Source organism: Diabrotica undecimpunctata, chromosome 8, assembly GCF_040954645.1.
Source record: "Diabrotica undecimpunctata isolate CICGRU chromosome 8, icDiaUnde3, whole genome shotgun sequence".
Taxonomy (NCBI): Eukaryota; Metazoa; Arthropoda; class Insecta; order Coleoptera; family Chrysomelidae; genus Diabrotica; species Diabrotica undecimpunctata.
This window is the reverse complement of record NC_092810.1, coordinates 35,240,490-35,253,441: the sequence shown is the minus strand read 5'-3', so window position 1 is coordinate 35,253,441 and position 12,952 is coordinate 35,240,490. Positions and strand designations below refer to the sequence as shown.

At 32.8% G+C, this 12,952-nt stretch overlaps 1 protein-coding gene across 1 annotated transcript in view; it reads left to right on the top strand.

The window, feature by feature from the left end:
• LOC140447424 (venom carboxylesterase-6-like) overlaps positions 1-5,091 on the top strand; it is a 78,370-nt gene extending 73,279 nt beyond the window's left edge. The window contains exon 12 of the mRNA XM_072540066.1: positions 4,835-5,091. Within this exon, the coding sequence (XP_072396167.1) occupies positions 4,835-5,015 (181 nt within the window). The 3' untranslated portion in view covers positions 5,016-5,091. The remainder of the gene's footprint in view (positions 1-4,834) is intronic.
• The last annotated feature ends 7,861 nt before the right edge of the window (positions 5,092-12,952 follow it).

Here is a 12,952-nt window from a genome sequence, read left to right as displayed (position 1 = left end):
TTCACTGTGCTTTTATGAAGCGACTGATGCTTGTGTCAGTTATAAAGTTCCTCTTGCTCCCATTTGTTCGTCACACCCAACCTTCCACCGTGTTTTTGCCTCCATTATATAGCTCTCAGGATTTTCCTTTCTCATCTGTCTAATTTCTGCGTATTTACTTTTTTCGTTAAATGATAAAATTTTCCATAATGGCTTCTTCTTCTTCTTCTTCTTCTTCTTCGTCTAGCCATTCACGTCCACATCTGAACATAAGCCTCTTCAAGTCTTCCTTTCCATTGTTTTTTATTGTACGCTACTTGTAGCCAATTTTTCCCGGCAGTCCTTTTCAGATCATCTGTCCATCTCATAGGAGGTCTGCCTCTGGGTCTTTTGTATTGGTATGGTCTCCAGGTTAAAATTGATCTGTGCCATTTGTTTAGATCGCTTCTAGCTACATGTCCAGCGTATTCCCATTTCAACTTTAATGATTTTTGCACCACATCGGTGACTTTGGTTTTGTGTCTTATCCATGTGTTTGTTTTCTTGTCCTTAAGTGATATACCTAGCATTGCTCTTTCCATCGCATGTTGAGTGACTCTAAGTATATTCATATTCTTTTTTGTGATTGTCCATGTTTGTGCCGCATAAGTTAATATCGGAATAATGCATGCATCAAAAACTTTAGATCTAAGATGTAATTGAATTTGTTGATTTCTGAGTATATAGTTCAGTTTACCGAATGCTGCCCAAGCTAACTTTCTTCTTCTTTTTATTTCTTCAGTTTGAATTTCCCTATTTAGTATTATTTTTTGTCCTAAGTATATATATTCTTCAACTTTTTCTATAACTTTATCGTTTATTATTGTCACGGTGTCTTCGGAGTGCATGACTTTTGTTTTGTTTAAATTCATTTTCAGTCCTATTTTAGAAGATTCGGTATGTAGTTCTAAAAGCATGGTTTGCATTTCTTGTAGGTCAGTAGCTATCAAGATTATGTCATCTGCAAATCGTAGATTACTGAGGTAGCGGCCATTGATGTTTATTCCCTTATATTTCCAATTTAGGTTTTTAAAAACGTCCTCCAAAACTAAGGTGAACAGTTTGGGTGATAAAGTATCTCCCTGTTTGACTCCCCTGTTTAATGGTACAGGGTTCGTGTGTTCATTTTCATTTAGGTAGTATGTAGCTGTAGCTTGGTTCATAGTTTCTTTTATTAAGTTAATATATCTGCTGTCTATTCTACAATTTTGCATTGCGTTTATTACGGCCGTGTGTTCTATGGTATCGAAAGCTTTTTCGTAGTCTACAAATGCTAGGAAAACTGGAAACTTGTATTCGTTACATTTTTCTATTAATATTTTTGTGGTTAACAGGTGATCGGAAGTTGAATAGCCTTTTTTAAAACCTGTCTGTTCATATGGTTGGTATTCGTCTAATTTCCTTGTTAGTCGAGTAGTTATGACTTTGGTGAGTATTTTAAACAGGTGTGACAGTAGGCTGATGGGTCTGTAGTTTTCCAATTTTCGACTATCACCTTTCTTGTGTAATAAGATTACTTTAGAGTTGTTCCAGCTCTTAGGGACTTTGCCCTGATGTAAACAACTGTCCACAAGCTTAGTTACAATTGCAATTAGTTCCTTACCTCCTTCTAATATCATATCTGTGGTAATATTATCTTCTCCTGCAGCTTTATTTCTCTTCATATTTTCCAATGCTGTAGTTACCTCTGAAATTGTTACTTTTGGCACTATTTCTGATCCAACATTTTTTATTATTTTCCGTGCTGGTCTCATCTCATCATCTTGTTGATGTGTTCTGTAAAGTTCTATGTAAAATTCTTCTATTCGTGTCAGTATGTTTTCTCTAGTTGTGATTTCATTTTCGTCTTTTCCCATTAATGATATCATCTGACGTCGTCTTAGTGTCGGTCTGAGGCATTTTATACTCTTATTTTTTTCAATAGTTGTTGTTATTCATTTTTCGTTTTCTTTTCTTTTTTGTTGTCTGATTCCTTTTCTAATCTGCCTATTAAGTTCTCTATATTCGTCGGTTCCCCTTTTGTTAGATTTATTTAAGATCTTCCTTCTTTTTATTTGTTGTAATATTTCTTTGTCTAATTCATTGTATGTTGTTTTTGGTTTTTTCAGTTGCAGAAGGCTTTTATTCACTTTTTCGGTAATAAGGTTATTCAAATCATCAATATCATTGGAGTTTATCTGCTGCATGCTAACTTGATTTATTGCATGCGCTATCTTTTTATTAAATTCACTATTTTTGATTTCTTCAGATGTCCATTTGTATCTTTTTTCATGTATTCTTTTTCTTTCTAGTTTTTTGTTAATTATTAGTTTTGTTCTTATTAGTCTATGATCGCTTCCTAGGTCAAACTGATTTAATACTGATACGTCTTCTACTAGGTTTCTATTCTTCGTTAGGATATAATCTATTTCATTCTTTGTCTTTTTATCGGGGCTCATCCATGTCCATTTTCTGCTTGGTTTTTTATTGAAAAAGGAGTTCATTGAGTACATGTTATGTTCATTCATGAAATTGAGAAGCATTTCTCCTCTATCATTTTTTTTTCCGTAGCCATAGTTACCAATTAAATGTTCGTAATCTTCCGCTTTTTTGCCCAATTTAGCATTAAAATCTCCTAATAGTATTTCGTAATTTGCTTTATTTGTATCTATAGCTGTTCTTATTTCATCATAAAATATTTCTACTTCTTCATCGTCGTGGCTTTTGGTCGAAGCGTACACTTGGATCACTTTCAGAGTGGTTCTTTTATTAATCCTGATGATGAGATATGCTACTCTGTCTGATATGGGCTTGAATTCTTCGATACACTGTGTGAGGCTTTGTTTTACCAAGAATCCCACTCCCGTGTATTCGCCACCTTTATGCATAAAATGTGTGCCATTTTTTAGTATTATATACTCATCACTTTTTCTTCTGGTCTCGCATATACCAAGGATATCCCATTTTATATCCTTTAGTTCACTTTCTATTTCTGGGAATATATTGTCGTCCGTCAGTGTTCGAATATTGTAGGAGCATAGCCAAATTGTCATCTTGTGGCAGCCGGGTCTTACCCAGGAATTCTTAGCACCCCCCTTCCGTTAGTTGTTTGATCGCTGCCGTGATCAAGTCTCTGGGAAGTGCTGGGCACTGGGGGCTTTTTCTTTTTTGTCCTGTACATTGTGGTAGCGAGTAGACACTCTTTACGATCCCGGTAAAGACAGGTCTGCTTCAAGGATGCACCCCTGCCCACGCGAGCTCAGCTTTTTCTCCCAATCCTCTTCCGGGAGAGAAACGGATCCTAAGCCCTAAATCCTACCCACCAACCCAGACCTACCCAAATCCTTCCCTTCCCTCCTCAACCCGCACTGGACCAGCGTGAGGAGATAACGGTCCAAACCTTCAAGTCCATAATGGCGCCTTGTAATAAATATCTAACAAAGCAACACCTGCGTAATTTTCACATGCCAATATATCCCCCTTTTTGTATATGGGATATAATAAAGCTTCGGACCAATACTTGAACATATTTTTCTCTTCCCATATTTTCTTAATAAGCCTAATATACCCATTTTTATATATCATTTTGGCCATTCAGTAGTTCGCTAAAATGCGTCTCCCATATACCCGTCACTGAGTCTTTTTCACTTCTGAGTGTTCCATTTGCTTCTTTTATGTATGAATTGTAAGTTTTGTTTTGTCTTTTAGTTTTTTAACTTCTTGATAAAATGACTGTATTTATTCTTTTTGAAATCTTTCCTCTATTTCTTGTACTAAAAAGCGGAAACACATATATCATAGAAAGTGATCGAGTCGAAGAAAGCTGGGCAAAAATTAACTGTAATATCTTAGTCTTGGCCAAAGAAGTTCTTGGTGAAAGAAATAAAAATAAAAATAAATAAAAAAAAGAAATGGGCTTACCCAAAATACATGTCAATCAAAACATTAGAGTTATACCATAATTACAAGACAATTAGAAACGAAACACATGCACTTATGTATAAGAAAAATAAAAGATGATCACTGGGAACGCTTTTCGAAATAAATGGAACATGATTTTTAAATATGAAGAAAATATGACGCTTCATAAGAGGTCAAAAACGGAGGTAAAGCAACTAATAGAACCAAAACACATAGAAAAGGATACGTGGATTGACTACCTAAAAAAGCTCTATGCAGAAAAAGAATAACTACGCTAGAACCAGAAACACCAAAAATTACCACAAATGAAGAACTTAATATAAATGTAAAAGAAAGAAAAAACAGCAATTTGCTTTAGCTATTTTGTTATAGTTCTGTAGTTGATTTTTTAAGTTCGTTGTTCCTTATTCCTAAGATTATATTGCTCTTTCCTTTGTTCTTTCGTATCCTGCCTCATCCCTTTTATTTAATTTTTTATGTCCGTCTGCATATCATTCATTAATTCCAATGTATTTAAACAATTTATCTAATTTTACATCAGTATAATTTATTTTTTCTACTTTTCTATTGCCTTCCACATTTGTCGACCCTGTGCCACCATTTTCTATTCTCTTATTCCCATATTCTCCAAATCCTCTCTAACTGCATCGGTCTGGTCCGTCCCAAAACTCATTGTCTATGAGACGATTGTCATTACTGCGTATAACTAAGTAGGTCAGACCATGTTCTAGCAATATTAATAAATTGACGTATACATAAAGATATTACGAAAGGCCAATAAAAGGTTATCAGAAATATTTTCCAAAAAAGAAGTAATAAAAGAATGAGTTTAAAAAATACAGTACCTATACAAAGCAGCCGAAAAAATAAATATAAATCTAAACATTAAGTGAATATGTACATTCTTTTTTTTTAGAAATCCCACCGCAAAAAGATGCAGGATTTCCGGAAAGGTTCGTTGGCCAAAAGTGACGTCGACTGATTTTCATTACTTAGATATAGATTCCGAACTACTGGTTAAGAAACATCCCAACCATTTTCTGGAATGGAAGGCAGTTTACAATAAATACGCTGATGAAACGCTAGATACGTATTAGATAAAGTGGAAACTGCTATTTATAATATTTACTTTTCATCATATGTGAGAAATATAAAAAATATAGAATTATGATATAATAAGCATTAATTTTAAACACATTTTCCCTTAATATTAAAAAACCGTTTGACCATCTTATAGACGGTGGGAAAATAAATTCCCACCGTTAAATATTCGTTTTATGGGCGATGAGAATCAGAATTTCCAAACAGTATCAGTGCTTTGATTTTATCAAATATGTCCTGATACGGGTCCTGATTTGCACTATTGAAATTATAATTTAACTGACAGTTGGGAATTTTTTATCAATTTGCTGTCTGTTTTCTCCAGTTTTGTGAGATTTAAATTTGTAAATTAAGAATTATGTACGTAATAAGGTATATTTTGTATATATCAGGTAATATAACGGTTATTTATCATAATTATTAGTTTATAATATAAATTTGGATGTTTTAAGTTTTATAATGGAATATATTAGTGGGAAACATACTTCCCACTCCCCAAAATATTCACTGTAATTTTTAAGTGAAAAATCTATTTTTCACTGTAACTGTTTCTGTCATCAACTAATCAGCAAAGTTCTTGCAGTTATATGGAATTTTCATACTCTATAACATGCGGAGGCTGCTCTAAACTATTACTACTACAGCCGACTCGACACTGACATTATTTCCGATCAAGACTGTGATGATGACGCCGAATAAAAAATCAGAATGAAGAAGGTTACAAGTTAGTCGATGAAAAAAAAACCTGAATACAAAGATGCTAAAATGCAGAAATGCAGGAACTATAGAGAAAAGTCTGATCATCATACAAGAAACAGTGAGAGAAATTAAAGAACATCACCTGAAGAAATATACAGAGAAACTTGAACTTATGGATCATAGAAAAAAAACCAAAGAAAATCTCCAAAAATATAAGAGAATACATACCATCGTCAGAAGAAAAATAAGAGAAGCCAAGAGAAACAAAAAACAAAACAATGTCAAGCAGTAGAGGAGTATCAGAGTCGATATGATAACTTCAATGCTCATCGAAAGATGAAGGAAATAGCTGCAAAGTTCCGAGAACGCAACAGCAGAAAAATATCAGATGATGAAGGCAATCTTGCCATAACCAAAGAAAATAAAAAGAAAGTATGGGAAAAATATTTGGAAAAACTTTCCCATGACCTTGGAACAATACAAGAGCCCACCATTGAAGAAAATTTAGGTCCCGAAATCCTACCAGAAGAATTAACGACAGCCGTCAGACAAATGAAGGATGGAAAGGCACCGGGACTTGATGAAATTTCTGCAGAACTGCTGAAGCTATTAGATGCAGAACAAATAAAAATAATAACTGGACTATTTATTGAAATATACAAGACAGGAAAAACACCATTAGAGTGGCTCAATTTGGAGTTCGTACTATTGCCCAAAAAACCAGGAGCAAAAGTTTGTGAAGACTATAGGATCATAAGCCTAATGAGCCATCTGCTAAAGCTGTTTTTAAGTCATCCACAAAAGAATTTACCGGAAATGCGAGGAACAAATTGCGCCCAATCAGTTTGGATTTGTGAACGCCGTTGGTACGGGGGAAACTTTATTTAGCGTGCAGGTATTGTTTCACAAATGTAGAGATGTCAGCTGTAATGTTTTTGTATGCCTATTTGACTATAATAAGGCTTTTGATAGAGTCAGGCATGAACAATTGATGGAAGTACAGAAGAGGTCAGGGATTAAAAATAATAGCTAACCTGTATTGGAATCAATCAGCAGTGCTCCGAATAGATGTAGAATATACAGATCAGGTCAAAATCTTAAGGGGAGTGAGACAGGGGTACATAATTTCACCACTAATATTCAATCTGTACTCGGCGCACATTTTTGAAAAAGCTTTAAAAGATATTGGTGAAGGTATCTCAATAAATGGAGTCAAGCTCAATAACCTGCGGTATGCAGATGATACATTAGTGTTTTCCAATACCATAGAAGGGCTGCAAAACTTAATAAACAAAATAACGGAAAAAAGTATGGCATTGGACTGGATATAAACACCAACAAAACCAATCTAATTATCATCAGCAAGGAAAACGTCGTCGCATCGGCAAAAAGTGCATTCTTGAGTTTGAGCTCTGTGTTCAAGAGCCATGAACTCACCCTAGAAACAAAAATAAGGCTCCTTAAATGTTACGTATACTCAGTGCTTCTGTACGGAGTAGAAACGTGGACATTAAAGGCGAAAACTCCATCAAAACTTCAGGCTTTTGAGCTATGGTTATACAGAAGGATCCTGAAGATACCATGGACAGACAAGGTCACCAATGAAGAAGTACTGCGGAGGATAAACACAACCACGGATTTGGTCAACATCGTGAAGGGCCGTCAGCTGCAGTACTTGCGACATATAATGAGAAATCAAGGCAGATACGAGCTACTCCAATGCATTTTGCAAGGTAAAATGGAAGGAAAAAGGTCCTCAAGACGAAGAAGAATATCCTGACTTGCTAACCTGAGAGCATAGTATAGAAATACACAGCTATTCCGTATAGCAACCAACAAAGTCATCATAGCCAGAATGATCGCCAACGTTCAGAACGGACAGACACCCTAAAAAGAAGAATGCTAATGAGAGATTGTGAGATTCTTCACATAAAGATCTCAAAAAAAGCACAATGTACCCGATGCAGTTCGTCCTTTAAATTTAAATTTGGTCCTTTAAAACGATATTAATTGCTTAAATAAAAAATGCAAATTTTGGTAACGGTCCCCAGTGGCCAAATATCGTAATGTTATTGCCAAAAGTATTTTTGGTGGTATTGGAATTCTTACTTTAGTCTGTTTTTTTTTTATCATGGGTTCAATTTTCTGAAGCAAAAATTCAAAATCTATGCGTGACATTCTGCAGAAGTTAAAAAAATTCTCCGAATTCCTCACAAGTCAGTTCATTGAAAAAGTTTGTCACATTTCCTCTGTAAAAAAATGTTTTAAGCCATTTTCAGATTACAATCCAAATAAAAGATTTTTTCGACATCGACGTTTTTTTCTACCTCATTTGTTTTTAAAACGTTAAGATAATTTTGTAAACTTAAAACACACAGAGCTGTCGCCGCAGTAATTTCTAAAGTTTATTCATTTAGCAAATTTATATCTGTAAACATGAGCACGTATTGATATTCGCCCTCCCATTCGTCAAGAGGCTATTAAATATAATTTATTGCCTTAAGCCAGACGGATTCTCATGTTATTGATCCAAACTTGCCAGTCTGTTTAAATTCAAATTGTAGCGTGTTGGTTTTTTATTCAAAATGTTTACTTTGTTATGTATCTCTCAGTAAATAAATATTTTATTTTAACACATTTTCCTTCAATGGAACATTAAATTTTGCTCACAGTGATTAAATTTCAAGAAATTCTTACACTAATAGTTTCAAAAGTAAATATTTTTAAAAATCATATAATATACCTCAGTACGGCCCTGTTTGGCTTTCACGTGCGTTTGTTGACGGATGGGAATATGTAAAACGAATGTAGTTTATGCCCTCCATTGCTGATGGTACACTGATGCAACACTATGGTAGCTGTATGTAAATAGTCATTTGCCGTGGAATTATTTCGGATAAAACAGTGAGCAACGCGAGTAGCAGCAGCAATGGCTGCATATAAAGGGGATATCATTAAAGCAATACCCTGACCTGATAAATTGAATTTGGACCATAGTTACATACTTTAATTTGTAGATAAAATTCAAGCTCCTCATTGGCGTCCGGATTATGATGGGAATTCATCAGCTTCCTCAGTTAGCAAATTATTGAATAATTATAATAACTGACTATTAAAAAACAAACAAATGAAAACAATTTAAACATTATTCATTTTCCATCGAAATTTTTTTTGCTATTGACTTTAAAACAAATTGTTTTAAATTAGTTCAATAATTTATTGTTTTTTTTTTAATTGTTATGTATTAGTGATAATATTTATTTAGTAATTTAATTGCTTTAAAATAAATTGTTTTCAACTTCGTATGTTGTTTTTTTTTAATTCGCTTGAAATAATAGAAAATACCAGATGATTCCATATAAGTTTGGTTATGTATAATGTATATTATACACTATATATATATATATATATATATATATATATATATATATATATATATATATATATATATATATATATATATATATATATATTGTGACGATTGGGGTTTATAGAAAATAATTTATAAGTTATATACTACATAATATTAGATATAAAAAAGTATTTGATTATTTTAAATAAGTTATATACTAGAGAATTTTATAAAAATATATTTATGTGAGGGCATTTTAAGAAATTAGCATATAATAATTGTAAAAAGTTGTATTTTAATGTTGTAAATATATTTAAGTGAGCCATGTGCATAGGCAACCAACTATACATATGTGAGTGACAGATATACTTACTCTTAAGTGACATTTTAGGAAATAATTGGGAATATAAAGTGGGGTTATAATAATATATTGTTTGAAATGTGTATTTTATTAAATTAGAGTGTTAGTTACTAATTTGAATGTTTATTCTGATCTGAAAAGTCTAAATGTCAACAAAATTATCAATGTAACATTAACGAATTCTCCAGAGTGCAGAGTGTGACCATTGTTTACGATCGAACATTCTGGAATAATGATTATGTCGGTGGATGGAACAGATATTTTTTTCGAGAACATCCATATCGAAGAAATAGAACGAAATTGGAACATGATCTCTTACCAGATGATTCTAGAATATCCAAAAAGATATAAATACCCGTGATTTGGATTCAAGATGGAGTTTTTAGTCAGAAGTCAGGCCAGTTCATTATGAAAGTTAGTAGACACATTTAGTGAAGTAAATTGTTCAGAATTTTCAAGAAGTCAGTCAGAAAAGTTTAGTAAGAAATATGAAAGTTAGTTGGAGTCAGTGAATCAAGTACAAATAGTCCAATTGTTTAATATAGTGAGTTAAATGAAGATTAAAAATTATGCATATATTTAATGCACATTTATAATTATACACAAATAATTATTGAAGATTATAAAAGTATATTAGAAGAATATTGGATGGACATTGGAAGGAATTAAAATTATATTATGTTAACTTATAATAATTGGATATTGGTATATTGAAAATAAGAATAAATATAAATGGTGTTTGCTAGTTTGGTTGGTGGTGTATAAATGCTGGTGAAGAAAACTATATCTTAAATTGGTAGAAGCTGATAATTGGAAAAAGTAATTTCACAAAAACAAGGATAACTGAAGTACGAAGACATTCAGTGGTGATTAGAATCTATATAGTGGAAAACAGTTCATTTAGGCATTCAGTGAAAGAAAGGTACAAAATTTTGTTAATATAATTTAGTTAGTGTCATAACAATTTCAATTTTGAAGATAGTTTGTTTAAATTTTACATTGTCTATAGAATTTAATTAGTTTTATAAGAATATCAATTTAAAGATAGTTTATTTTAAATTTACATTGGCTAGGTTAGATATATATGTGTGTTTCATAATAGTTATAATAAAGATAATTTAAAAAAGTACTTACAAGCTAATTCTTTGAGAACCGCGATAAAAACCCTATATATTATATTATTAAAAATACTCATTGCTCATCATTCAAACAAAACAACACATCATAACAATATATATATATATATATATATATATATATATATATATATATATAAATATATATATATATATATATATATATACATTATAATGTATATTATATATAAAATCTCAATAAATAACACACATTTCATAAATATATCTCTAGAATAAATATAAATAACTTTTAAATAACTCAATGGTATAGAACATTACTTTCATCAAACAAACAATTACATTACACCTATCTCTACTTCATTTGATAAAATCTGTCTCCTCAAGAACTTCCCCGTTTACTGTCAAACAATTACAATATCAGTCTTAAGTTCTCCAATCAACAATACAGGATAGTTTGAACCATGTTCTTTTCACCATCAATTAATAGAGTACCGGCATGTAAGTAATGTTTTATTTATTTGTTCATTTATTAATTCATTACAGTTTAATAGACTATTTTACCAATTTGTGGGTCTTACCTTGTCTGCTTAAACATTTTATTTATTTTGAAAAACCACAGACATGTAATATTGGCATAATTACTGTAATTTATATCATCTCTCTTTGTTTATCCTTATTAGACAACACCCTAATATGGGTTTATTATTTCACCATTTATTTAACTTTGTATCGAGACCTGAAGATGCTTTGCATATTGTAGAAAGCGAAACCGGTCATCTGGATAGTTAAATTAAATTGATTGTGAGTAAGTCAAATTTATTATTTCTTTTACCTTTTGAAATGAACTCACACAAGCAACACATTCATGATTTGTATATTATACATTCGAAGTAGTACACCCTGGTATCAGGTATCAGATAATCGGTCAAGAAGGTTTTTTTACTAGAACTACTTAAACTTTAATCTTCAGAGCCTGTCATTATTAAATATCAAAGTGATTGATGATATTGAGACGATAAGTACTTTATTTTGTATATCTGCTTTTAAGACATCATAACAATCATTTAAAAAATAATTAAAAAACATTATTAATTAAATCTCTATATCTTACGTCAAATCGAAATAACTGAAAATGTATAATTTTATCGATACAGCAAAACAAGCTTATGGAACTTTCAAAAGCTTTCAAAAGCTTTTCACACACAACAATTTGTGTAGAACTCCAGCTCCGAGTGACATGTGTGTTCCAATGAAACAATGGTACCTACATGTCCGAAGATCAAACCGGTCACACCCCGTATTGGAGTGGTACCTATTTGACCCCCAAGCTATAACCAACCACCCCTCTCCACGCCAGACATAACGAATGAGAAGGCTTTGTACTGAAAGTTACTTCAAATGCCCTGGGTAATCGGACATCCTCTATTTTACTTTATGTGGTTAAGCCACCTGATTTTAGGGGTAGCTAGAAGAGTTTTTCTCCCTATGAATGACTGAAGTTAATTTTTACATGACTTTTGACTTGTGTCCCACAATGTGTGTTTCGGAAAGCGAGTCACCGTTCACGACGGTATTCCCTGCCCGGATTGTGTGTGTCTGATCACTCAGCCGCGCAATTGGCAAAATAATTTTTGTTCTCGTCGGCTGAGCGCCCGAAGGGTCTGGTCATCGAGCCCACGTTTGTCTGTACGTGACCTCGATGCTGAAGTTTCGCGAACTTTTGATCCTTCGGGTAGGTCCTTTTGACCTACCCGAAGGGGTTTTTACCTGAACGGCTGTTTTGCCTGTGCTGCTGATGAATATTCACTCTACTTTTTTGTATTGTATTGGCGCTACATGGCTGCTGTAACAGAAGGTTCTAAGTATTAAAAAGAAAAATAACAAAATAAAAGAAATAAAATATGAAGATAGGGCATTTTTTCATTGTTCTTCAGGGTCTTCTCTATATCTAGCTAGCTGCTGTCTTGGCCGCCTATGTACTGTCCTTTGGTTTTTGTTATAGTCTCTCAACTCTTCTAACCTAACCTAACCTAACCTAACCTAACCTAACCTAACCTAACCTAACCTAACCTAATCTAACCTAACCTAACCTAACTCAATAGTCTACTAGGATAGTTTACTTAGATAGATCGTTAAAAATCACTTGTGCTTTTTCGTCCATTGCTCTCAGGGTTTACTTTTGTTTTGAGTCCCTAAATACGTACCTTAATGGAACGTACTTAGGTATATTCAGAGTCTCTCTGATCATATGGTTCTGAATTATTTGTATTTTGTTTCTGTTCGATTTGCAAGTGTGTCCTCATGCGGCCGAGGCATATGTTAGTGTTGGTAAAATTATACAGTTTGATATCCTAATAAGAGTTGACTTCTAATTATTTTAGCTTTCTGGACCGTTTGTTTCACGTGTGCTGTGAAAGTCAGCTT